This window comes from Cyprinus carpio, chromosome B14 (assembly GCF_018340385.1).
Source record: "Cyprinus carpio isolate SPL01 chromosome B14, ASM1834038v1, whole genome shotgun sequence".
NCBI classification, from domain to species: Eukaryota; Metazoa; Chordata; class Actinopteri; order Cypriniformes; family Cyprinidae; genus Cyprinus; species Cyprinus carpio.
The window spans coordinates 9,245,076-9,272,899 of record NC_056610.1 but is presented as its reverse complement, the minus strand read 5'-3'; the positions used below and the strand labels follow the sequence as shown (position 1 = coordinate 9,272,899).

The following is a 27,824-nucleotide window of genomic DNA, read 5'->3' as shown; positions in this document are numbered from 1 at the left end:
AATTTGCATATGTAACTGGATTGGATGTGGATGCAAAGACTACTAAAGATTCTTAGAACACTAGTATGTTGCATAGGTATAAACATATAATATATACTCTCAATTAGATCATCCGAAGACGAATTCATAGAGACCAAACATGGTATAGGTAAGGTTACGTGAACGAGCGGTTCTAGCATGCATAAAACAGTATACAATACAAAAGACAATATATAAGAACAGTAATAATATACACAGTGACCTGAGGATATGTGATAGGAAGCTCAAAGACAGGTTTGCCTGTGAATGAGAGTCTATTTATATGGCATTGTGTGACTTTCCTATGGGTAAATGAATTGAGAGTTGCTCTGCCCGCATTCCTTTGGGCAACAAAAGACCCTCATAGTTGGCTTGTTGATTGAGGGGTGTTATGGAGTATTTGTTAAATATAACAAAAAATTGTGTGTCTGATTGGTCCAGACACTGCATATATAATCAGCTTACATAATTGTATTGTACGTTTATGGTACCGTTTTATGGTGTCACCATATGAAAACAAATTCCGGTTTTACCAGTTTTAATTTTCCAGTCAAACATCACTATCGCTCACACTTACAGTTAATGTTAGATTATTATTGCTCACGGCTTTTTGAATTGAACCAACCAACCAAAAAATAAACACCTAAGAAGAAAGTGACTGTGATGAGCAACTGGCTCACAGTTTTAATGTCTTTAGGTTGTCTTTTCAAATGTTAATTTGACGGTATCGGAAAACAAACATTTATTTATTTATTTATTTATTTAAAACAAATAATAATATTTAAAATTACATAGCAACATGCTAGAAGCCTTTGGAACACTTTAGCAATTATATAGCAGTGCTCTAGCAACCATTTGCAATGCTTTTTTTTTTTTTTTTTTTGCATGTTTTAACAGCACTTCGATTTTCTTGTAATGTAATGCAAATGTAATGTCTTGTGTATGTCCATATACTGTACTTCATTAAGTCACTCTGCTGTCATTTCTGCAGGTATCAGATAGTTGTGGAGATCATTCAGGCGACGACCATCAGCAGCATTCCACAGCTGAAGAGACAGAAAGGTAGGCTGACCTTCGAACACATCTGCCAATCATATCTCCTTACTTAGGAATACAAACTCTGAGATGCTTGCCTTTTTTCATTTGGCTCGAATGATTAAGTTTTCAGGAAACTCAATTTGTGTGCTCCATTTTCATTTTGATGTTTTGTAATGTCCTGTAATGGAGTGTAATGGTCAGAAGAGCTTTGTGATGGATGGCCTAAGAGAAAAAATTCTGCCAGCAGTCAAGCCAGGTTATTTCAACAAATTGAAGATGTTATCTTGACATGACAACACATGCTGTATGCCACCTTATTTGCTCTGCTCTTTCATGAGCTATTATGAAGCTGTTCTGCTCTTCCTGAAAAAAAACTTCTGTAGTCTCTGTGTCTAGCCGCGTTCCGCTCTGTGATTGGCAGACAGGTAATTACACTGAAGCTGGTGCGGGGTGTGCTCGAGTAACTCAGCTTGGACAGTGGGCAGTAGTAACCAGTGATGACATTAACTGTGCAGCCATAAAACACATCAGCTGATACTTACAGAAATCATACTCTCCAATCACTTTAAATGTGTTTTGGTAAATTAGGCACCTATGGAAAAAATGACCAGTTTCTTCTGAATTATTCATTTTTGACACTTTTCTACAAAATAAGTCAATTTAAGGGTCTGATTTTAATAAAAGAACAGTGAAAGGTGGTGCTTTAACTTTTAAAAGTTTGTTTGTCCACCTCAGGAACCAAAGTATTTATTTTCCCTTAAAAAAGATTGCTTTGTTTATCCTCCAGAATGGGCAACCAACTTGCAGTTTTAGTGTCTTTAGGTGTTAGCTAGTTTGCCACCAAATGGTAGGTTTTTTTTTTTTTTTTTTTTGTATTTGTTTGTTTTGTTAATTAATTCATTTTTTATTCATTGCTTTTCTTTTATTTATTTATTTTTCCCTACAATGTTTTGTAACGGTCCATTGTGTTTAGTAAGGAAGAAGTTTTTATTTAATTTTATTTTATGGAATTTTCCATTGTGTTTACTAATGAAGTAGTTTGTTTATTTATTTTATTTTATTCTTTTCCATTTATCTTATGGAATGCTCCATTGTGTTTACTAAGGATGATTTTATTTTATTTTATTTTATTTTATTTTATTTTATTTTATTTTATTTTATTTTATTTTATTTTATTTTATTTTATTTTATTTTATTTTATTTTATTTTATTTTATTTTATGTGGAATGTTCCATTGTGTTTGCTAAGGAAGTGTTTTGTTTATTTGCTTGTTTATTTTATTTAGTCATTTTTATTTATTTATTTTATTCCATACAATTTGATGGAATGTTCAGTTGCGTTTACTAAAGGTAAAAATATAAATTAAATAAATTTTATTTATTTGAGGTGGGACAGGCTATAATTAAAAATAATTAAATGTTTTTAGTAGTATCTATAGTTTTTCTAACACTCTTCAGATTATGAAATTTTTGCTATTTTATTGCTGTAAGTAACATCAATTTTTATGCCATTTTTTTAAATCTGTTTAAACCACATCAATAGAACAGCCAATCAGAACAAGAGTTTAAACAGATAAATATGTTCCCAGCTTCACAAATATATGACTAACAAAATGTATCTGGATATGAATGAGGAGGCTTTCTTTGACTAAATGATCAAGTTTACTGCTGAACATCTTCGATTGGAGATAAAGTTAATTAATTGTCCCTTCATTTCAGTGCCGGATTAATTAAAGATCATTTCATTCATGTGTTGGGAAGCATTTATGTTATATCAGTTCTTGCTGAGAGTCAGGAAGGGGCTGTTTATTTCTCGTCATGTTTTCCGTCTCCTGCTGCCCTGTAATGGGCAAATCTATAAATCTTCCTGCTGGTCCAGCACAATGACACTGGCTGTTAAAGGAAGGAGAGCAGGGAGCTTGTGTAAAAGTCTCTCCCTTCGTCCCTGGTTTCCAGCGGCAGACGGAGCGTGCTGTGAGATGGACGCTGGTTGGCAGTGATTGCTCATATTTCCAGACTCATTGTGAGCTCTGTGAATGCCACAGGTAGCCACTTCACAGGAGCCCATGGAAAGTCAACAACTTTTGCCTGGCTATGAAAAGTACATAGTAGTACTAATACACTGGATGTATATGATAGGAAATTATTTAGTGGTGTTGTTTGAGTTGTACATTATTTTTAGTACTAAATTAATTTTATTATTGTAAGACTGTAAAATAAATGTCTTTTATGTTGTTTGCTTTAAAATTCAGTGAAAAGTGCACTGGTTGTATATCATGTAATGAGCTGTCCAGTTATATATATATATTATTTTCATTGGCATTTGGTTCAAGGAAAGCATTTGGCAAATAGGATTTGCAAGTTTTGCAACCCTGTTTTCAAAATGTGTGAAATGTAGGAATAATTTGAAACATTTTTAAATTTGTTAAAAAAATTATTAAATTTGTTTCTTTCTGTTCTTCATTGTTTTAGTGTGCAGACCTTTTGCATTTTTTAACACTATTAATGATTAAAAAGTTTAATAATTTAAAATGGTTTAAAAAAATTAATAATTAAAAAGGCAGTTTTGCCTAAATTAAGCTGTTTTGAAGTTTTTAAATGTTTAAATGTATTTTTTAACTTTAGAATTAAATTATTTTAAATACTACTTTTTTATTTTAAATTTTTAATGTACACTTTTTAAATTATTTATTTGGTTAATAATTAATTAATTTGTTTGTTTGTTTATTTGTAATATAAATTTTCATTTTATTTTCTGTTCATTTTTAATTAGTTTTTCCTACACTTTCATGCAACGTTTTATTGTGTTATACTTATATTATTTATTTATTTATTTATTTGTTTATAAATTTTTTGGAGTTTTTAACCTTGGAAATCAGGAATGAATTTAGAAAAGTGCATGTTTAAACAAGTTGAGCAATGTGTCAAAACTTATTTCCGTTTGTTTGATGTCTGTGTTGATCTCTGTGTGAAAGAGAACACAGGTGAAGCAAAAGGAAATGAAACACACCGTGAGCCATTTACATCATATCAGCTCCGGCCATCAGAGCGAGTTTCTCTCACTTATCTATCACAGCTGATTCCCATGAGATTGCACATCTGAATTTCCTCTCTCTCTCTCTCTCTCTCTCTCTCTCTGCAGACAGTAAAGGGAAAGAGGCCGCCGCGCTGAAGGCCGACCTGTTACGTGCCAGAAACATGAAGCGTTACATTAACCAGCTCACAGTGGCAAAGAAGCAGTGCGAGAAGCGGATCCGACTCCTCGGGGGTCCTAACTATGAGCAGCAGGAGGACGGAGCCCAGGATGAAGGGGACGGTCCACAGAGCCAACGGGTGCAGGAAGAAATTATACAGTCACAGAAACACCATATCTAAGTCAATATGAAATCAAAATTATTGAACTATTTTCTGCATCCTGTAGCTGACATAATGAAATGAGGATGTGATTTAAGAACTCTTAAAATGATCAGTTTAGATGTGGTTTTTTTTATGCCATTTTAAGATATTTAAGAATTTTTATGACTGTTTACATACATTTACAGTTCACACATGTGTTTTCTGTCTCTCTTTATCTCTCTGATCAGTGTAGAAGCATGTTATGACAGGAAGCCCCTACTTTATCTGAATTCAGTCGTATGACGTGCTGTTGTTGTCCCAGTAGACCCTAGTAGGCCGTCACGTCCCACACAGATAGGCCTGTCTCTGAATGTCCTGAATGATCCGGTCGAGAGCAGCACACGGATATGAGTCTCACAGAGCATGCTGGGTTTCATACGCTAGCTTAGAAACCTCAGTGTGTAAACTTAAAACTGATGAACAGTAGCTGCTGCTTTTGATGCGAAGCTCTTTCCCCAGACAGTTTACTGCGAAAATGATTATTTTGTAACATCATGTCACAGCATTAGTCTGTTAGCATTTACTAGTGTTTAGAATCGAGAACTGGTTTTTATTCAGTTAACACCAGGGTTACTATAGCCAAAGCTAAAACTAAATAAATAAATAAATAATAATTAAATAAATTTCATTCCTTGAAAAAAAAAAAAGAAAAGATACTTTTATTTTATTTTAGTTAACATTTATGTCAGCTAGTTGCTAGAGCAATATTTCTAATTTTCATTTAGTTTAACTTTATGTACTAAATAACTAAAAGCTAAAATTAATAAAAAAAAAAAAACTTATTAATTAACTAATTAATTCATAAAAAATAAATTAATACATTAATTAAAAAACTAAATTTAATAAATAAATTTTTTATTAATTAGAATTATATTAAAAAAAATTGGGGTCAGTAAGCTATTATTTTATTTATTTTTAAAAAGAAATATAATATTTTTATTAAACAAGGATGCATTAAATTGATCAAACGTGAGTCAGTAAAAACATTTGTTAAATATAAAATATTTCAAATAAATGCTGTTCTTTTGAACTTTCTGTTCATCAAAGAATGTTCTTTTGAACTTTTTATTCATCAAAGAATGCTTGAAGCAGCAAACACAAAGATACAAAGCAGCAAAACTGTTTTTTGTTATGGTGATTTTGTGTGAATTTTGTCAGTGTAAGGAGCTTAGCCAACATTTACTATATATTTACTATATAGTGCAAAAATATTCTTAAAGAGCAAAAGGGTCTTCAAAAATATTCTTAATTCTTAGGGTCAGCAGTCAGTGTTCCTGATAAATTACCCAGCCTTCTCGAGATGAAACGCTTCTTCCACTGCAGCGTAAATTTTTCAAGTGCTTTTAATAATAACACTGTCTGCTTCATTTGTTTCTTGTCCTCTCACAGATACTTCAGTTTGAGGAGATCATGTCAAACGCAGTGTACCGGGAGCATTTCCGTGTCTACATGGAGCGCGTGGACAAGAGGGCTCTGATTAGCTTTTGGGAGCTAGTGGAGATGCTCAAGAGCGCCAACAAGGTCAGACACGCACTTCAGCAGAACATCACGACCTTGAGCTGAAGATCTGTCAGCATACGAGTGTCCTTAGTCCTATTCAGACAATAATCGTTTCTCATGGGGACATTTCTCATCTGTAAAAATACTTTGCATGGTCATTTATTATTGGTGGAGGAGCGAGTTCTGTGATATTACAGTACATACAAACCTGAAAACATGCTGCTCAAGTGGTCAGTCAATATCAAAAAATATTGATTTCTTCATTTTAATCTATTCTCACTTTGTTAAACCCATATTGATTCTTCAGTCCTGAGAATTGATCTATGTTGTTTTCAGTTGATGCATGAGCAAAACATTATTTTAAGCGCTCCTCCTTTCCAATAAATCATGATAAGCTTTATGTATGGTTACTTTTTGACAAAAGTCTCGGCGTTCAAATTCTGTCAATTTTATTACCAAATTCAAACATTAAATACCAGTTTGGCGCTCTTTAATATTGCGAAATAAACATGAATAAACATCAGAAGGTGTTAAAAAGATACAGTATAATTTATTGAAATGTATCTCATATCATGTAATCACTCAGTCCGAGTTTCAAGAGCAGAAAGATGCCAAAAAAACGGCTTGTAAAAATTATGTCAGTTATTTAATTTCTATAAACTTTATTTATTATCGTAAAAAAACTGTATATGCACTATAACATATTTATTATATTTTTACATAACTTGTTCTTTAGTCTTTAATGTATGTTTAAGTAAATCCGTGATAAAAGCTGGAGTGGAAACATATTTAAATTATTAAATGTTTATTATGTAATACATTTTATTATAAAATCTCCCTTATGTGCAACTTAAATGTTTCTTTACAAATCACTTAATTTAATACTGTACCAACTGACAGGGTTTATTGTATAGTTTACAGCATTAGTTGATATTTTTTTCCCTTTAAAAAAATAAGTATGTACTGTACTTGTCTCTATGTCCAAATAAATCGAATTGAGTTGAGATTGAAATTGAATCCAACCGCAAGCTTGTGAATGAAAATCAAAATCGAATCATATTTTTCTCGATACCCAGCCATAGTCAGAAGTAAACAAAATATCTATTATGGTTTGAACAATTAATAAAATCATATTTAAATTAATGATAGAAAATATATTTATTTATTTATTTATTTATTTATTTATTTATTTTTTTTTTGGTTTGTACAAATTAAAAATAGAAAGCTGATGTTTTCTGTCTTGCTTTTTATTTTGCAAAATGATAGAGAATGACAGGAGAAATACGTTAACAAAAACTTATTTATATTTACATGAGGTAAAAATTTGACAAGTAAAATGGCATTTTTATTAAAAATAATAATAAAATCCCATGATTTTGTTCTTTTTTTCTTCTTAACAGTTCACACTTCTTGTAATATGTGACCCTGGACCACAAAACCAGTCTTAAGTGTCAATTTTTCAAAATTGAGATGTTTACATCTGAAAACTGAATAAATAAGTTTTCCACTGATGTATGGTTTGTTAGGATCGGACAATATTTGGTTGAGATACAACTATTTGAAAATCTGGAATCTGATCAAAAAATTTAAATACTGAGAAAATTGCCTTTAAAGTTGTCCAAATTAATTATTAGCAATGCATATTACTAATCAAAAATTAATTAAGTTTTGATATATTTACGGTACAAGGTTTAAAATTTTATATTATTTGTTCATGGAACATGATTTTTATTTTTTATATTTTTGGATTTTTGGGATAAATTGATAATTTTTAATTTTGAAATGTTTTTTGGCTATTGTTAAAAATATACCCCAGCGACTTAAGAAGTTTTGTGGTCCAGGGTCACATATTGTGATGAAGCATTATTAATATTAAAAACACATAAAATGTGACATTACCGCAAAGTGTAACAATTACTCTTCAGTGCTTGGCAGTGTTCAAAAAGGATTTGCGAAATTACTTTTGGATTCTTTCTTGTTAATGTATAAATGTTTATTCTGATGGCAACTGAATGGCCACACAACCTGTTTGTCAAAATAACAGATATTTCTGAATTCTGACTGCAATAAAATCAGCTAAAAACTAGCTCCTATAAATCTTAATATGACCTTGCATCCCCATGAGAAAGGATTAGCATCTGAATAGGGCTGTAGTCTTTCTTGTCTAAAAAAAGTGATTTTCCTGTAGCTCATGCCAATCTACGGGCACAATTGCAAATGTACTAATTGGTCATTTATCTGGCACTTTTATCCAGAAATTAACGTCAGACCACAGAAACGCTCACGGCTGAAAACTCTGAAAGCCCATTATGTCCGGCTGTGTTAAATGAGCAATTACCGGTGCTGCCATTTAGCCAGGAGTGTCAGAGATGATTGCATTATTTTTTTTCATTGTTCTGTGGTACTGAAAAGTTTAAGATGACATTATTGTTGACAACTGATGAACATTTCTGTGGATTCTGGAATATTGTATATTTTTAAGTGAAGTAAGTGTATATAGTGTATATTGTATATAGAACAAAAACATAGCTATTAATGAAAATATGCAGGTGCTCTAGAATGCTGTCAGCTGATAAATGTTTGAGGAGGTACATTTGGTTCATTTCTGTGCAACAGCAGATTTGCCGTAATCTGTGAGATTCACTTTTAAAGGAATACCTTTTAAAAACAAGACAAGAATGAGCCTGGTTTCAAGGTCTGTACTCCAGATCAGGTCTGATATTCTTCCTCTGTGCAGAATGAGGTGCCGCAGCTGGTGGGAGAGATCTACCAGAACTTCTTTGTGGAGAGCAGGGAGATCCCGGTGGAGAAGGCTCTTTATAAAGAGATCCAGCAGACGCTGGTGGGGAACAAGGGTACAAACGTGTTCCACAGGATCCAGGGAGACGTGTACGAGACCATGAAGGAGCGCTATTACCCATCCTTCCTGGTGAGCGACCTGTACGAGCGGCTCATTAAACGAGAGGAGCAAAGGAGCAGCTCACAGTCCAGCAGCGAGGAGAAAGACGACGCCGTGAGTTTATCACATCATGAATCCAAACACACCATCGCCATTTTCAGTGACTTTTCTCTTGTATTTCTGTGCCTTTAGGGTCCGGTGATGGAAGGAGGGGACGTGGCCCTGGATGAGGGCAGCAAAGGCATCAACGAACAGGCCAGTTACGCCGCAACCAAACTACACCAGCTGTACGAGAGGCTGGAGTACAAACGCCAAGCCCTGGGCTCCATCCAGAACGCACCACGGCCTGATAAAAAGGAAGTTTCGCCTCAACTAGACTACCTGTTCTATAGGTGAGAATAAATAAGTTTTGTTTGATCTTTTTTTTTGATTAATTTGTTTGATTTTTTTTTGTGTGTGATCAAAGGACATGGCCGTTTGTTTTTTGTTATAACTAGGAATTGTTTTTGATTTTGAATCCTATTGTTCAACCCTTTTTTTTTTTTTTTTTTTTTTTTTTTTTACAAAAACACATTTTAAATACAACTTTTATTGTGCAGCCCTAATATGTTGTTGTTGTTGTTGTTTATAAATGAGAATATTTTTAATTTAACAACACATACACTAGGGTTCAAAAGTTTAAGATTTTTAAATATATATATATATTATATATATATATATATATATATATATATATAAATATATATATAATTTAATTGATCAAACATACAGTAAAAACAGTAATATTGTGAAATATTATTACAATTTAAAATGACTGTTTTCTATTTGAATATATTTTAAAAAGTAATTTATTCCTGCAATGCAAAGCTGAATTTTCAGCATCATTTCTCCAGTCTTCAGTATCACTTGATCTTTCAGATATATTCTAATATGCAGATTCGCTGCTCAAAAAATATTTCCTATTATTATCAATTTTAATTAATTTAAAGCGTCCTTGATAAATAAAAGTAATAATTATTTCATAAAAAACAAAAATCGTGCTAACTTTTGAACAGTAGTCTATTCAATGTGACGTTTATCCTGTTTTAATAGGCCATTTGTATCTTATGTGTCACAAATTAAAGGGATATTCCACCCCAAAATGAAAATTTTGTCATTAATCACTTACCCCCATGTCGTTCCAAACCCGTAAAAGCTCTGTTCATCTTCGGAACACAATTGAAAGTATTTTGGATGAAAACTTGGAGGCCTGTGACTTTCCATAGACTGCCAAATACATAACAGTTTCAAGGTCCATTAAAGAATGATCGATCGTTGTCAGAATAGTATCTGCCATCAGAGTGCAATCTGGGTTATATGAAGCGAGGAACACTTTTTGTAATCGAAGAAAACAAAAATAAAGACTTTTATTCAACAATTCCTTTGTCAACAGGTCCTCTGTGTCTCTCCATATCACTGTATGCTGTGTATGCTCTTCTGTCTTCTTCGCGCCACAAGGAGTGCTGCGTTATTTCAAATCAAAGCTAATATAACGTAGAAACAGCGCATCTACTGCGGTAGTTTTCTTCGCTTACAAAAAGTGTTCAGTCGCTTCACCAGATTGCCGTCTGATGGCAGATGGGAGTATTTGACGATGACTTTCATAAATATCTGTTATTTACTTGGCAGTCTATGGGACAGTCCAGGAAGATACAAAATATCTTAAATTGGGTTTGAAGCGAAAGACAGGAGAGAGCTTTTACGGGTTTGGAACGACATGGGGGTAAGTGATTAATGACAACATTTTCATTTTGGGGTGGAATATCCCTTTAATAGCACATTATTTTCCATTATCTCAATTTAACTCTATTTCATTAGCTAAATAAAACATGTTATAGAGAATATTTATTTCAGTTTATTTTAGAGTATTGTTTCAATTTCCTAATGAACGAGGAGCAGGAAGAAGCAGATCTATAAGCAGCTGGCTATCAGTGTCAACACAAATATTATAGTAGGGTGTCAAAAAGACCAGTATTTCACAAGCATTTGTTTTTTCTTCCTACTATCACTAGTGCTGACTCAGTTCAGTCACTGAGGTCAAACCAGCTGCGGTCTGAATATAAGCGGCCAAGCCAGCTATGATGAAAATATTTGTGTGAACTTCCTTTGAAAACCACTCATTAGACTGTAGACTGGCATAGATGAAGCCAGACTGATAAATGTTGTCTGAACGACCAGTTTTCAATTTGTTTTGGATTTAGAATGCATTGACTTTAGTTTAGCTTTATTTTGTGCAATGCTAGACACTGCTTACAGATACACTACTGTTTAAAGTTTGGGGCCAGGAAGAATTTTTTTTTAAAGAACTCAATACTCAATACTCAATAAAATTTGAACAAAAAAATATGAAGAAAAATAGAAACATATTAAGCAGCACAACTGTTTTCAACATTTTTTTTTTTAATTTCTGAATGATCATGTGACACTGAATGATGCTGAAAGTTCAGCTTTGCATCACAGAAATAAAGTACATTTGAACATACACTGTATAGAAAACAGTTATTCCAAATTTTTATATTTCACATATTTGTTTTCAAATAAATAAATGCATCCTTGATGACCATAAGAGGCTTTGAAAAACATTTAAAAAAAAACTATACTTCTGAACAGTAACGTATCCAAGATAAAAAGCAATAACTTCAAGCAGTATTTACGTAATTTATCATTAGTACTGGTATCAACTTGTGAAATTTTGGAGTTCATACAGTCTGTACTGTGTGTGTGTGTGGTTTGATTGAATCCATTAGCTGTGAGAGGAATCGATTTGTCTCGTGTACTCTGAGGGTCTCTTTGTTCCTGTGCTGGCAGAGAGCTCAGGGGCAGCGTCAGATGAAGCACGTGTCAGGGATCTGTGCTGGAACTCATGAAAATGCCTTTCTTGTAGATTGTGTCACTACTGAAGGAGGAAATCTGCACCATGGAGAAGGAGCACAGCGACCTCCAGCTGCACATTTCACGGACGGACTGCTGGTGTGAGAACCTGGGCACCTGGAGAGCCGTCGTCAGCACCGCAGAGGTCAGGCCTGCATACAGTGCAGGAAAACATCCCGGCTTAAATACAGGATTAGCTCAAGCTACAATATCTGTGACGTAATGGAGGTTAATTGTTGTTTTTGTATAATTAAAATACTATTATAAATATTTTTTGGATTTTTATTTTTATATTTTCCAATTTTATTTTACATTTTTTATTACATTTTTCATATCACATTTTACATTTTCAAAACTGTTTAGTTTTTATTCATTTTTATTTCAGTTTTTGTTTTAGTACTTCAACAATAAACTAAAATAAAATGAGTTTATTTTTAAAAAATATTTTATTTTATTCCAGTTATGTTATTTTTGTTCATATTTATTTCTATTTTATTTTATTTTATTTTATTTTATTTCAGTAATAAATAAATTAAATAAATGTTAACTGAAATAAGTGTGTTTTTATTTCTATTTTATTTTATTTCAGTTGACATTTAATTTTAAATTAATAAAAATGTATGATTTTATGATTTTAATAATATTAGTTTAGTTAATGATAAAACTCTGCGGTTAACACAATAAAAAATATTTTGGAAAAGGAAAAATAGAAAATTAATCTTGTCCATCAGTAAAAAAATAAATAAAAGAATATATACAATTAAATATAATATAAAAGGAAATATAATAAATGCAGTAAACACTTGAGAATTTAGCCACAAATGTTAGCATGAGACCAGTGTGACAGAAACACTTTCTAAACTTGTAAAAAATTAACTTGTAAACTCTGTGTAAAGTTATATCTAATCTTTCACGGTCATGACCAAGATATGCTGGTAAATCTGGTAATCCTGGAAAACCTGGTGATGCATACCAGAAAGGGACATGATGTAACTTTTGGTAAAGTGCTGTTTACATGCTGTTCACTGCAATCAAAGGAATTACATCAGTAACACAGAGTACTTCCACTTTAAAAGGTCAAACAAATTCTTAAACCACAGAGTGCAGCAGTGACATATTAACAGTGTTTTCACACATTGTGACTTCAGTCTGTTGAAATATACAATCTTACCATCAGTAGTTGTTGCATTGAGTTCTGTGATCGCCACAGAAGCATATTGTAATTACTTGCATGATTGTCTGTGGTGTTTTATTCGGCTCTCACAACATTCTTTCCTTAAAGCAACAGTGATTCATTTCCTGTGTGTTTGACTCTTTTACAAACACAGTCATTAGATCATACGCAGTCCTGCTGTCCCTCTTAATCATCCGTCATTCCATCTGTTCAACTTCACAGAGAGCCACCATCTCAATATAGTCTCAGTAATAAAGGTGTCAGTGCTCTTAGAGGAATTTTCCAGATCATTTTGAAGCCATGCGATAGATCTGTATAGCATGTCAAAAATGAATGCAGACTGACATAGAGCAACTGAAATCAAAACTGATGCAACATGTTTTAAAATGGCGTATTAAAATCGAATGCAACCACAAATTAAAGTTGAAAACTCTTTTCATCATTTAAAATCATCTTAGGTGAAAAATAAAGAAAACTTACTCTAATCTGTTCATCTGTGTTTTTATATATTTAACATGTAGAGTAGAGCTACTGTATTCATTTTATTCTGATCACCTGCATGTTTAAAACTCCTTTGGCCTTTAAGAAGAAGCACATCTGATTTTTGTTTTTTTTTTCTTTTCAGTGATTTTTAATGAGAAACAATCGTTCTGTATAAGTAAACAAGAGCCCAATCAATTATTTTTACTCTTTTTTCCTGGAGCTCTGATGAGTAACAGCACACATTTGCATATTTCTGAACAGGAGTGAGTCATTCGTATATTAGCGATTTATCTGTTAATTGGCTGCAAAGTGACACAGCTTTTTAAATCAGATGTTTCATGTGATTACAGCTGAAGTGAAGCAGTTATTGTTTTCATGTCATCTCAGTTCTGGGCAGAATCAGATGCATTACATGCAAAATGATTTAATTCAAGCCAAATTAAATCTTTTACCGCAAAGATTTTGCTTAAATATCTGTTTAATGAGCAAATGTAAATGTTAAAAACATAAATCAGATTTGTTTTATCTTATTTCTATTTTTATTTAATTTCAATTCTAATTTCATTTTATTTAAATTATATTCTTTTTTATTTCCATTCTATTTCCATTTAAATGTATTTAAATTCTATTTACTTTTCATTTCCATTTCGATTGTTTTAATTTAACTTTATTTAATTTTAATTCTGTTTCAATTGGGATTTTATTTAAATTGTGTTTTCATTTTTTATTTCAATTCTAATTTCATTTTATTTAGATTCTTTTTACAGTTTATTTCAATTCAATTCAATTTTATTTCAATTGATTTCAATTCTATTTTTATTTTAATTCATTTTATTTAATTCAAATTCTATTTAATTTTGATTTAATTTTATTTCAATTCTGTTTTCATTTTTATTTTATTCCAATTCTAATTTCATTTTATTTAGTTTATTTTTGCATTTATTTCAATTATATTCTATTGGATTTCAGTTGATTTCAATTCTATTTTTATTTCAATTCTGTTTTTTAATTTAATTTCAATTCTGTTTTTATTTTATTTTATTTGAATCACTGCACAACCTGAATCAGAGTGAGTGAAAATAACTTTGCTAAAATCTCAGTATGTGTATCTCGTAGGCCTCTGAGGAGAATGGCGAGCAGATGGCGTGTTACTTTGTAGCCGTGAGTCTTTCTGAAGACGACGACTGCAAGAACAACCGCTGGACCGTTACCAGGAAGCTCAGCGAGTTTCAGGCTTTGCACAGGAAGTTGACGGAGGTACGGCTGATATTTACAGTATGCTGCCACACCTCTGATGTGTGAAATCATATGCTGGTGTAGTGTTTCAAATACATCTGATCTGTGACTGCCCCCTGCTGCGGCCATTGTCAAGCTACTGTGGCAATGAATGAATTGTTGTACATTATTAGTTCTGATACAGATTATGCATGACAGAACATAAAACCATGGACTGATGCTTCTTACCCACCGTTCATCTTTCCGTTTTTCTTTTGCAGTGTTTTCCGTCACTCAAGAAAGTCCAGCTTCCCTCACTCAGTAAACTGCCGTTCAAATCAATTGACCAAAAATTCCTTGACAAATCCAAAAACCAACTCAACATGTTTTTACAGGTGAGTCTTTTCCAGTCTCATTGAGGAATATGCTATTAAAAACAAACAATCATTACTTTATTCATTCATTTTCATCCATTTGATCCAAAGTTTCCAGAACATTTGCCAATATATTTTTTTAAATACATTTTTGAGTGATGAAAGTTTTTATTATAAATATTAAAAACATTTTAATACAAAATCACTTCATTGATTAATAATAAACAAAAGATTATGCAAATTCTGCTAATGCCAACCATATTTATTCAATTGTATTTATTTTTTATATATATTTTAAACAAATATATATATATATATACACACACAAACACACACACACATGCATTTGTTTGAATATTTATACCACGTCATTTTTTAGCACAAAAAAATATTAACATGACTTTTAGGGACGCAATATATCAGCACCATATCTGTTATTGACTGATACTGGCTTTTTTCATATTCATCCTTGTTGGATATTTAATTCTTTACACCTATTTTAAGACATGTGTCATCATATAGCACTAATTAAATGTTTAAATGTTTACTATGCTTACTAAAGCTTTTCACTGTGTCAGTTTCCTTTGAGCCTCTGTCACATTTCAAACCTCTGATGATTTCTAAGTTGACGTACACCAGGAGTGTGTTTGGTCAAGCATTTGTATGTGTTTGTGTGTATTTCTGCTCTCATTTGGTTCAGGGCTGTGATTTAAAGAAGTTTATTTCTAGATTCATGCAGTTTTAGTTTGTATGTGTGTGTTTCCTCTGTAGAAAGTGTTGACAGATGAGCGCATGTGTCAGAGCGAGGCGCTGTACGCGTTTCTCAGTCCATCACCAGAGCACCTGAAGGTCATCGACATCCAGAAGAAATCCTCCTTCTCTCTCGCATCCTTCCTGGAGAGACTGCCGGGAGACTTCTTCTCACACCAGGAGGTACACACACACACATTTTTTAATGTGGACATTCTATAGACCTATATTGATTTTACAGATAATTATAAGCCATCATCTTCACAGAAGACTTTTGAAAATGATAAAATAAGATATATACATGTATTGATTTTAAAGGTAGTTTTTTGAAAATGATATCATATTTATATCACTTCTAGGTAAAACATTTGTCTCACACACACACACCTGCTGATGCCTAAAAAGTGAATAAAATTAAAATGTTTAGAGAGAAGATATTGAGTTAAATGAGTTGTTTGTGTTTTTCAGCAAATGCTATCATAAATAAAAAAATTGTTTTCCACAAAAATAGTAAAGGCTTATTTACACTTATCTTAAGAAGCAAAGTATCATAAGATTTATTAAATTAACTTTTGTAACAAATCAGGATAAAAAAAAGTATTTTTAAAAAATAACATATTTATTGAATACATTTATATTATTATTATTTATTATTATTATTACTATTTTTCCTTTTTTACCCCATTGGCCAACAGTCAGCTTACTCTTCTTTATTTTAATTTATTTATGAAGTAACAAAACAAGGCAAAAATGAGTAACACTCCATTTAAAAGACTTAAATTTACAACTTGAGAAGCAAAGATAAAGATAATTGAAATACTTTAAAAACACACCATCTTAAAAACATCAAACAGACTAAATCTTTTTTTTGTTGATGTATTAATTTATATAGTAAAAACACATAATTATCCAGAGACTAAATTTGGCACCAGACTAATGTCAGATTATAAAAAACAGCAGAGCTTTGATGTCAGATCTGATGAATGCAGATCAGACGTGATGAATCTGAGTGAGGATGACAGCGATCTCTCAGACTACGGCGACGAGACGGACGGGAAGAAGGACGCACTGGCTGAACCCTGCTTCATGCTGATCGGAGAGATCTTTGAACTCAGGGGCAGTGAGTACAACAACACACTGCTCAGATGACTCCCTGTCACCCGAAGTGATGCAATGTGTGCAGTCAGACTGTGACAGTGTGAAACGCAACAGATCTTTGACCACAAGGCAGTGTGACCGATCTTTCTCTAACTGAAGTGCACACAACACCCAACAAGTATTAGTTTATGAAGTCACACTACTGTATGAAATAATAGTCTGAAAACTTCATTTTTTGAAATGGAATAGTTTATTGAAACTTCGGACTAAGGATAAAAAAATAAAAAAAAAAAAAAAAAAAATTCTAAAGATTTGTGTGTTTTTCAGATTTGTGTGTTTTTCTCTCTGCAGTGTTTAAGTGGGTGCGGAAGACACTAATTGCACTAGTTCAGGTCACGTTTGGACGGACTATAAACAAGTAAGCATTAATGAATGGAGGTAATGGAAACTTGCTTACATGAGCTCTTGGAGTTGATCTTTGTCTCTCGTCCTCTGCAGGCAAATCAGAGACACTGTGAACTGGATCTTCAGTGAGCAGATGTTGGTTTACTACATTAATATATTCCGGGACACGTTTTGGCCCAACGGGAAACTCGCACCTCATAACAAAAGCCGCTCGGAGAGTGAACGCAGAGAAACCAAGGAGAGAGCGCAACAGAAGCTTCTAGACAACATCCCAGGTGAGCACAAATGAGAACTTCCCTTCTCACGAGTCCGCTGGGAAGGTTGAACACGGTATATTTCAAAACAAACATTATATTTCAGAAACCTACAGTGTAATGCTCAGTTCAGACTACACGATTTTAGCCCGATTTTGCCCCGATTTTCTTGACGCAGGGTGTTGTGGGGATTCGTAAACGGCAATGGGACGCAAGATTCCATCATTTCAGCTCGTGTAGTGTGTCATAGTGGATGATAAACGATTCCACGTCTGCGATGCTTCACGACATCATGACAAAAAGACTAGCATGTTTAATTTTTTTTTTTGATGTCTGCGATGCTTCACGACATCATGACAAAAAGACTAGCATGTTTACTTTTTTCATACACAGTTTTCAAACATAGTGAAACGAAAGGGAGATAGTGGTGCTGCTGGGTGGAATTATGAGATGGAGGAAAGGTTCATGGAGCTGTGGCAACAGTACTCCTGCCTGTATGATGTGTCATCGAGGGACTATCACGACTGAACAAAAAAAGAAAAATTCTGGCAAATGATAGCAGAAGCGCTTCAGCAATGTTTACAAGCTTTTTTTCGGAAGTCGGTCGCTAGCTAGTTTATTTCGATGACATCAGGCACGTAATTTAATGACGGCACGCGATGAAATGGTCGGGACGCAGCGTGTAGTCTGACATGTCGTGTTGTGGACAATAAACAAGATTTTATGAGTCAAAATCGTGTAATTTGACACAGTGACTATTGTGACCGACAAAAATATTGTGTAGTCTGAACCCGGCATAAGAACATTTACACACAAAGATGACCAGCTGTTTGCTATTCAGGTTTTATCAGAATTACACTCATACTGCCAAAATGAATGCATGTGGTTTTATTTGTGACAAAAATACATGAATTCCAGATACTCTAGGAAAATACTGAAAAGTGTTATTTGTATATATTTTTTGTGTTTACTTTTGAATTTTTATTATGGTTTAGTTTTTCATTTTTTTTAAATTTTTATTTTAGTTTTATGCTTTTGTCTTTTTTTTACATTTGATTTAGCTTTATTTTTATTTCAGTTTTAATCATTTTAGTATTTCAGCTATTTAATTATTATTTGTTATCTTATTTATTTAAATTTTTTTTTTATTTTTTATTGTTTTTTATTATTTTATTTACTTTTTATTGTTTCAGCTTTATTTCATTTAACGAACACTATATAAACTTAGACACTGAATAAAAAATGTATATTTATCAGTCATTAACAACATTTAAATATTGAAGCCTCTACCATTTCAGTAACTTTATGCTTTTGTCTTTTTTTTTTTTCTATTTAGCTTTATTTTTATTTCAGTTTCAGTAATTTTAGTGCTTAAGCTTATTTTATTTCAGCTAGTTGCCAAAGCATTTCCCTCGCTAATTTTAGTGCTTAAGTTTTTTTTTTTTTTGTTTGCTTTTTATTTTTCAAGGTTTTTTAATTTTAAGGTTTTATTTGATTGATTTTATGTTTTGTTTCAGCTTTATTTCATTTAACGAAAACTATATGAACTTTGAAAGACGTTGAATAAAAAAATATTATTAAGTAGTCACTAACGACATTCAACAAGCTCTTTTTTTTTTTTTCACAGTTTGTAATGACGGTAATTCCTGTTGCATTATTATTATTATTATTATTTTTTTTTATTTTTTTTTACAGCTGTTGTGATTAGAAACAATAGGTGTGAAAAGGCATTGCTGCCTAGCTGACCATTTGTATTTATAAATATTGTCATAAAATAAGTTTTGTAAATATAAATATTGTTGAAACCTTTTTTTAAATGAAAATGAATACAAAAACTAATCCTGTGCCGATTCAGTCACCCTGGAAAAAAGGTTTTATTGTGTGTTAAAGTGCGACGCTGTTAATGTAAAAGGCTTCATTGCTGTTTCTGTCTGCATGGTGCTTTTTAATTAGAGCGGGACACTTAAAACACACTCCAGCGAGAGCAATTACACCTGCCTGAGCTCAGAGCGCTCAACAATACTGCTTCACTCTCCGGCTCTCACAGGCCCACACTACAGAGACTCACCACGATCAAAACTGCTTTTTAATGAGGAATTCAATCTTTCGTTGGAAAGCTGGACAGCAGAGACTGTGTAATGAGAGCCAAAATGCTGGTTTTTGTTGTTTAGATGCACTTCAGAATCTCGTGGGGCAGCAGAACGCGAGATACGGGATCATCAGGATCTTTAATGCACTTCAGGAGACCAGTGCCAACAGACATCTTCTCTACGTAAGTCACCTAGCGCTCTGGGACTGACCGTTAACCCTGCTCCAGTTTATTTATATCTCAGGCTTTCACTTTCAGTCAGCGGATGTTCTCGTTTCTGCTTTCTGTCGAAACGCTCTCATGACATGACAGATCTGTCACAGGGAAGGTGGTAGTGATGAACTTGAATGGAGTGTCACTCGAGCTGTTTTCACTGTTCATTTGCAGACAAGATGAAGATTAGATGTACTTGACAAATAAATGTCTCTGTTTCTGTTGCTAATTCATCAGCACATGTTATTCGGAGGAAGTATAATCTTCACTGAATAGCATTGGAACTTTCTTTGCCTCTGAAACAACTAATGTGATAAAGGCCATGATCTTGTAGCCATGCATCTTCCATCCACCACACTTAATTTCTGCTGAATATAGAGCTGAACAGTGACTGCTTGCTTTTATTTTTTAGCAGCCTTGGTTTCATAAAGTGTTTTTCACATTCATTTTAGCCATAGGGATTAAAAATCCCTCAAATAAAGGGTTTTTAAGTGCCCCTATTATGGGTTCATATTTTGGATTTGGGAGTCCCCAACAACAGGTTGTCATTGTCTTATAATATGCATTTATTTTGACCTTACTTGCTCAACGACTCCCAAACGATTCACTCAACGATTCATTTTTCCAAACCCCTCCTCTGCGTGAAGCTAATCTGCGGTGATTGGTTGATTGGTCTCATTTTCATTTCATCATGAGCCTGTAATGTCTGATAAAGCAGCGTTTGTGAGCGCAGTGTTGCTTTGTGTACAGCGTTACCGGGGAAACCGCTATTTTTACTGCTTCAAAAGCAGAATCTAGTGGCAAAGAATAAATTTGAAAAGACCAACAAGTGGGCGGGCAATATGCTAATGTGTCATGTTGACGTCATCATGAAACGACTTGGGATTCGTTTTAAAAATGACTCGTTTCAGTGATTCAGTCGACTCTTTCTTCTGAGAGACAATAACTTTATACATGGTGCACTTTCAGATTTAAAACTTTGCAGGAGAGCTGTGTTGCACACTCCCATGAAAGGTCATTTTAAAAATCCATAATAGGGGCACTTTAAGTGATAATACTGAAGCGCCATCTAATGGTGAAATGATGATGAATGTATTGATGATAATACACTGAGTGTGCATGAAGTTTTCTCTGTTTCTCCTCAGATCTTGTTGGAGATGCTGCTTAAAGAACTCTATCCCGAGCTGAGCATGGAGGGCGTACAGGCCTGAACATCCTCACATCACATCAGAGGCTCAGGATGTGCTGGATGGCTGTTTTTTGGTGTTATTTATTACAGTTTTTTGTTCTGTTGTTTTATTTCTGAAACACTTGACTCTGTAGTGCTGGATCTAGGAAGCGTCTTGAATATGTTTGTGTTTTAATCCGTTGCTGTGTTTCTCTCTGGTGAGATTGGAGGAACAGACCACATCCACTGCCAGCTGTCATCTTCTGCTTTTCTTTCTCTCTTTTCTTTTCTTTTCTTTTCTTCCGGGGGGTTTTGCTGTGTAATGTGAATAACAGTGGAATGAGTGTTACACATCTGTAAAAAGAAGAACCCAGACCTCTGTAAACTCCCTACATATTATTGTGACCATTATGAAAACTTTTAATCGTGCAATATGTCATGTACAGTTATTGTGAAGGTTCTGTTTGTGATATTATTATTAATATTGTTATTATTATAGAATTTTATTTTTACCAAAATAGACTAGAGCATTTATAAGCAATAAAATGCAAAAGAAGATTTGCCATGTGTTGTGTCTTTAATATAATGTGATATTAAATGTATACATTAATATGCAAGTCATATTTTAAACTTAAATACAATTTCTTAGTTTCAGTTGTTTTCATTTCACAGCTTAAACATTAATACAGTTTCTTAGTTTCAGTATTTATTTATGCTACTTATTCAGTTTGCTTATATCTCAGGTAGGTGTAATCATACCTGTAGAAATTTCAAATAAAACATCAAAAGTAATTCATATCTTCTTTCTTTATTGATCAAAAATATCTAGTTGGTTTAATTATGTCTGTAAAGATTTTAAAGACAAAAATAAAAAAAAAGTATTTCACATTTTTAATATTTCATATCAACAGTTTTACAGTTTGAATAACATTTATTTGTTAATTCATTCATCCTGTTTAGAAATCCATAGTGTAATTATATGACGTTTAAAGAAAAAAAAAATTATTTACTGATTTATTTTTCAAAATGAGCTAGTTTGTATGATTATATCTGTAAATATTTCAAAGACAAAAAAAACAACAACAAAGTATTTCATATCTTGAAGTTTTATAATTTTTTTATGAAACTGTTTTACAATTTCACTGACTAAATTTGTTTATTTATACATTCTTCAAAAATATTTAGTATGTGTAATTATACCTGTAAATATTTCAAAAATCCAAAAAAGTAGTCATATACAGTAGTTATGACTTACAGAGAAAAAATATTGTTTATTAATATGTGGATTTTTGAAATTTGAATTTTAGAGAATTTATATTTTTTTTGGAAATAAAGTTTTTTTTACTCTCATATATTTAAAATGTTAGCAAAATTTCTCAAAAAAAATCTCTTGAATATAAAGTTTGCATTTCTTAGAAGTTGGCACTTGCATTTTCAACTAGATTTCAAAAATTTTTTTCTTTGCATCATTCTTAGATGGCACTGAAGTAATACTTAAAATTTTAATTCATCAGCATCCCAAAAAACCAAATTTTTCTTTGCATCATTCTTATATGGCACTGTCCTAAGTTTACATACCCCTTGCAGAATGTTAATAATTGAAAAAATAAGAGGGATCATGAAAATTGCATGTTATTTTTCATTTAATACTGTCTTGAATAAGCTATTTCACTTAACAGATGTTTATAAATTCTCTACAAGACAAATTAATAACTGAATTTATAAAAAAATTAAAAAAATAAAATAAAATAAAACTTGAATCTTAATACTTTGTGTCATTTCCTGCATGATCCATGACTGTTTATATATTTTTTGATAGTTGTTCAAGAGTCCTTTGTTGGTCCTGAGCCGTTCTCCTGCGCATGCTCTTGGTCCTCCAGCTCCTGCACATTCTTTGGTTCTTCTCATCTTTTTGAACCCTTTGCAACAGTGACTGTATGATTTTGAGATCCATAAACAGCTATTACAAAAGGTGGAAACATTTACTGATGCTCAAGAAGGCAACACTGTGGTGGGGTAAACTTTTGAACAGAATGATGATGTGTTAATTTTTCTTAGTTTGTTTAAAGATCATATTTTTTCATTTGGTACTGCACTTAAGAAGCTACATAATTACTTAAATGTTTACCAGAAGACAAAATAAGTACAATTTACCCTGATCATACAATTCAAAAAGTTTACACCCCCCAGCTCTTAATGCATTGTGTTGCCTTCCTGAGCATCAGTAAATGTTTCTATCCACCTTATATAATAGTTATGTATGAGTCCCCCACTTGTCCTCATGTGAAAAGATTGATCTCAAAATCATACAGTCACTGTCGGAAAGGGTTCAAATTTGCAGAAAATGGTGGTAAATCAAAGAATGTCCCGGAGCTGGAGGATTTTTCTGAAGAACAGCAGGCAGTTGAACTGCTCAGGACCAACAAGTGACTCATGAACAACTATCACAAAACAGAAAGACAGTCAGGGATCATCCAGGAAATGACATAGAGTATTATGATTCAAGGGTATGAAAACTTTTGAATGGGGTCATTTTTTATAAATTCTGTCATTATTTTGTCATGTGGAGAATATATAAACATCTGATATGTCAAAGGTATGAAAACTTTTGAATGGGGTCATTTTTTATGAATTCTGTCATTATTTTTTTTCCAAACTATCCCTCTATGAAATGAAATTTTCCATATTCTGCAAGAGATATGCAAACTTATGAGCACAACTGTATATCCGTCAATTTCAGCGATGATGTAGTGTGAGTGATTGATTTTGAGTTCCTTACAGATCTCTGGATCGATCCTGGCAGCCTGATGGAGGAAAAACGAGAAATCAAACTTAGCAACCACTGGACCTCCAAATGTCACTCACATCTTCTATTTTGCAAGTCCCAAACTTTTCCCACATTGCTTCTCAGTAGCAGTGCTTTTTACACGTCCAACGTCAGAACTGGCATTATAATGATAAGGTGGTCAACAGTACTTGTGTGAAGTAGCTCTTCACTCTGTCTCTGTTCTTCAGGACGCCTCGGCCCAGCTGAAGGCAGCGTGCGTAGTAAAACATGGCTATAGCGATGCCCTTCCTGATGTACTCCTCCAGACAGTCCGTGTGCCGCGCTATGGCACTGATGTCCTCGTATCCGCACACTCTGAGAGTCAAAACAAACCTGTTTTTACCACAGAAAACAGAATGGTGTTCTTTAGGGTTTCAGCAGGATGCGCTGTACCTCTCTCCCAGGGCGGCTGCTCTGGAGTAGAGCTTCCTGTGGTAGTAGCAGGCCGTCAGGTGACCCTGAGCGTAGACGTTTCCTCTCTCTGCCGCCTCCTTCAGGCAGAACAGGGCAGCATCGGGGTCCTTCTGCACGCCGTGACCGTACAGATACATGACGCCCAGAGCGCCCTGAGACTCCAGACTGCCGTTACCACACGCCTCCGAGTGCCACGAGAACGCCTGCGGTACATCAACACATGACCAGACTGACTGAAGACACAGACATTTAACACAAGATCTATCTATCTATCTATCTATCTATCTATCTATCTATCTATCTATCTATCTATCTATCTATCTATCTATCTATCTGTCTGTCTGTCTGTCTGTCTGTCTGTCTATCTATCTATAAAAAGACAGACCTCTTACACTAGCTTTAAGTAGAAAAGTAGGTCGAAAAAGTTTCTTCACTTAATTTTAAATATGGTAAAATAATTTTAAATAGGTTATTATCATTTTATTCTAAATATTATATTTATTATAATTCATATGTTTTATTAACTTAATTTATTATAATTTATTATATTATTTAAATGTATTATAAACCATTTGTTAGTGTCATTTTATAGGCCAACTTGGATCACTAGGGGTTCCCTCAGGAATTTGCTATGGGTTTTTGTTTGATGTATGAGTAGAATATGGTCTGTGGTTAGCATTACTTAACTTCACATTCACATTTTTTTTTCCATAACATAAATTATACAAAGCCATACATCAAATGTGAACTCTGAAGCCGCTGTGTGCTTTTCAGAATGTTTCAGAATTGCTATACGAGGACTATTTTGGTTCAGATTCAACAAGCAAAAAACTCCTTGTGTGTTTCTAGTTTATCTAGAAGCTTGTTAGCAGCTGTTAGAACAAGACACGAAAGTCTCTTCCAGTAATGCTACTGCAACCACAGAACTTATTTCACTCCTAAATCACAAACCACTATTCTGAAAACCCATTAGAATTTCCCAAAGGAACCCAATGCTAATTCTCTCCTTCATTCCAGCAGCTCTACAGGTCAGTGCTTCGGCTGATGATGCATGATGGTTGTGAGTGATATCAGGACCTTTCTGAGGTCCAGAGTCTCCGGTCTGCAGTAAAACATGCCCAGAGACGACTGCGCTTTCACACTAGCGTTCGGGTTTCCATCATCAGCTGCCAGGAGCCAAAGCCTGCCACAGAAATGTTCGTCAGATGTGCTTCACATTTGTATGCACAGATCTCTTGACATTATATTTTGCTGTGCTCGTTTCTCACCGCTCTGCTTCAGCGCTGGATGCCTCGACGCCGAAACCCTCCAGATACGACCGGCCCAGGTTATACAGCGCTGCGTATCTGATACAGCCCACTTCAGACGAATCCCAGAATGCAACCTTTCTCATGTACTCAATTGCCTTGCTCTGTTAAAGGGTTTCAGAAGAAAAAAATCAGTACTGCTTTTACAATGAGATATTGGTAACTCTAACGTTAACATTGAACATTAATTCTGCAGCATTTATTAATCTTACTAATAAGGTTAATATGGGGAAGTCGTGGTCTAGTGGTTAGAGAGTTTGACTCCTAACCCTAAGGTTGTGGGTTCGAGTCTCGGGACGGCAATACCACGACTGAGGTACTCTTGAGAGCAGGCACCGAACCCCCAACTGCTCCCCGGGCACCGCAGCAATAAATGGCTGCCCACTGCTCCGTGTGTGTGTTCACGATGTGTGTGTGTGTTCACTGCTGTGTGTGTGTGTGCACTTTGGATGAGTTAAATGCAGAGCACGAATTCTGAGTATGGGTCACCATACTTGGCTGTACGTCACGTCAAAATGATCTATTAACTATACATGTGTGAGATATCATAATAATAGCAATATGGTCCTCACGAGGTCTTCTTTGGTTCCGAGGCCATCGTAATATAAGACAGCCAGCTGATACAGAGCTCGAGGATCTTCATCTTTAATGCCATCAAAGATGATCTCTGCTTCTGCGTAGCGGCCCTGCAGACACCAGATTATTCCTGAGATGTGTAACTATTACGCATCCATATACTGTTTCTCAGTAATGCACAAAGCAAATTCTTACGTGATTCTGTCTTTGCATATTGAAACAATAATTGAGAGAAACTTTAAGGCATCAGTCACCTCCTCGTAGTGTAACTGTCCCAGGAGGAAGGCGGCTTGTGAATCTCCTCTTTCTGATTTCTCTTTAAGCAGAATCATTGTGTTCTCCACCGAACCACCAGTAGTCTCTGATTAAAAAAAAAAAGTATATATATATATATACAGTACAGGTCAAAAGTTTGGAAACATTACTATTTTTAATGTTTTTGAAAGAAGTTTCTTCTGCTCATCAAGCCTGCATTTATTTGATCAAAAATACAGAAAAAAAAATTAATATTGTGATATATTATTACATTTTAAAATTATTGTTTTTAAATTTATTATACTTTAAATCATCATTTATTTCTGTGATGCAAAGCTGAATTTTTAGGATCATTATCACATGATCCTTTAGAAATCATTCTAATTGATGATTCATTATCAAAGTTGGAAACAGTTCTGCTGCTTAATTTTTTTTTCAGAACATGTGATACTTTTTTAGGATACTTTGATGAATAAAAAGCTAAAAAAAAAAAAAAAAGAAGCTATGTTTTTAAAATATAAATATTTTGTAATAGCAATATACACTACTGGTCAGTAATTTGGGGTCAGTAATTTTTGTTTCTTTCTTTTTTTAAATAAAATCAATACTTTTATTCAGCAAGGATGTGTTAAATTGATAAAAAGTGATAGTAACGAAAATATATTATTAGAATATATATTATTAGAATTTTTTTTTTTTTTTTGAATAAATGCAGTTCTTTTTAACCTTTTATTCATCAAATATATTAGACAGCAGAACTGTTTCCAACACTCATAATAAATCAGAATATTAGAATATTTCATGATCATGTGATAGACTGGATGTTACATGTGACACTGAAGGCTGGAGTAATGATGCTGAAAATTCAGCTTTGCATCAGAGTGATAATTTATTTTTTTTAAGTATATTCAAATAGAAAACTATTATTTTAAGTTGTAATAATATTTCACAATATTACTGTTTTTTTCTGTATTTTTGATCAAATAAATGCAGGCTTGATGAGCAGAAGAGACTTCTTTCAAAAACATTAAAAATAGAAATGTTTCAAAACTTTTGACTTGTACTGTATGTGAGTGTGTGTGTGTCTGTGTGTGTTATATAAAAAAGAAATGCAATAACATGTTTTTGCTTTTGTGGAATGTACATCTCTGGTCACCTGGTTGTATTGACTCTTCTCTAATATCTTGATAAATCTCGTTTATTTCATTGAGAAGCTTTGAGGCTCTGGTTTTCTCCGTTGAGTTCAGTTCACGGCAGTCCATTTCCCTCGACAAACAGAGCCACTAAATCACTAAAACACACTTCACTTTTACAGTCGGCAGCTCTTTTATACATGACATACTGCGATGCTTATTCCGATGGATTGTGGTTTTCTCTGTCCATAAATTCTCTGTCTATAAATTATTACAAATAAAACGCGTTTTAGACAATGTCGAAATAAAAATAAACGCCATTACAACAA

The 27,824-nt window shown here is 33.4% G+C and overlaps 2 protein-coding genes across 2 annotated transcripts in view; one reads left to right on the top strand and one right to left on the bottom strand.

Moving 5' to 3' along the window:
* snx25 (sorting nexin 25) overlaps window positions 1–21,541 on the top strand; it is a 48,715-nt gene extending 27,174 nt beyond the window's left edge. Inside the window, exons 6-19 of the mRNA XM_042737969.1 lie at window positions 1,010–1,080; window positions 4,198–4,388; window positions 5,841–5,972; window positions 8,689–8,964; window positions 9,043–9,207; window positions 11,774–11,905; window positions 14,534–14,674; window positions 14,914–15,027; window positions 15,778–15,963; window positions 16,771–16,876; window positions 17,206–17,272; window positions 17,353–17,534; window positions 19,685–19,785; window positions 20,961–21,541. Coding sequence (XP_042593903.1) covers window positions 1,010–1,080; window positions 4,198–4,388; window positions 5,841–5,972; window positions 8,689–8,964; window positions 9,043–9,207; window positions 11,774–11,905; window positions 14,534–14,674; window positions 14,914–15,027; window positions 15,778–15,963; window positions 16,771–16,876; window positions 17,206–17,272; window positions 17,353–17,534; window positions 19,685–19,785; window positions 20,961–21,026 — 1,930 coding nt within the window. The 3' untranslated portion in view covers window positions 21,027–21,541. The remainder of the gene's footprint in view (window positions 1–1,009; window positions 1,081–4,197; window positions 4,389–5,840; window positions 5,973–8,688; window positions 8,965–9,042; window positions 9,208–11,773; window positions 11,906–14,533; window positions 14,675–14,913; window positions 15,028–15,777; window positions 15,964–16,770; window positions 16,877–17,205; window positions 17,273–17,352; window positions 17,535–19,684; window positions 19,786–20,960) is intronic.
* On the bottom strand, window positions 21,176–27,823 carry LOC109092560 (LRP2 binding protein). Its single transcript, XM_042737722.1, has 9 exons — window positions 27,519–27,823; window positions 26,362–26,468; window positions 26,104–26,217; window positions 25,493–25,635; window positions 25,302–25,407; window positions 24,204–24,427; window positions 23,960–24,125; window positions 23,704–23,787; window positions 21,176–21,298 (listed from the first exon to the last, which is right to left on the bottom strand). Exons 1-9 carry the CDS (start codon window positions 27,622–27,624, stop codon window positions 21,176–21,178), a joined length of 1,173 nt encoding a protein of 390 aa, XP_042593656.1. The 5' UTR covers window positions 27,625–27,823.
* Between the last annotated feature and the right edge of the window lies 1 nt (window position 27,824).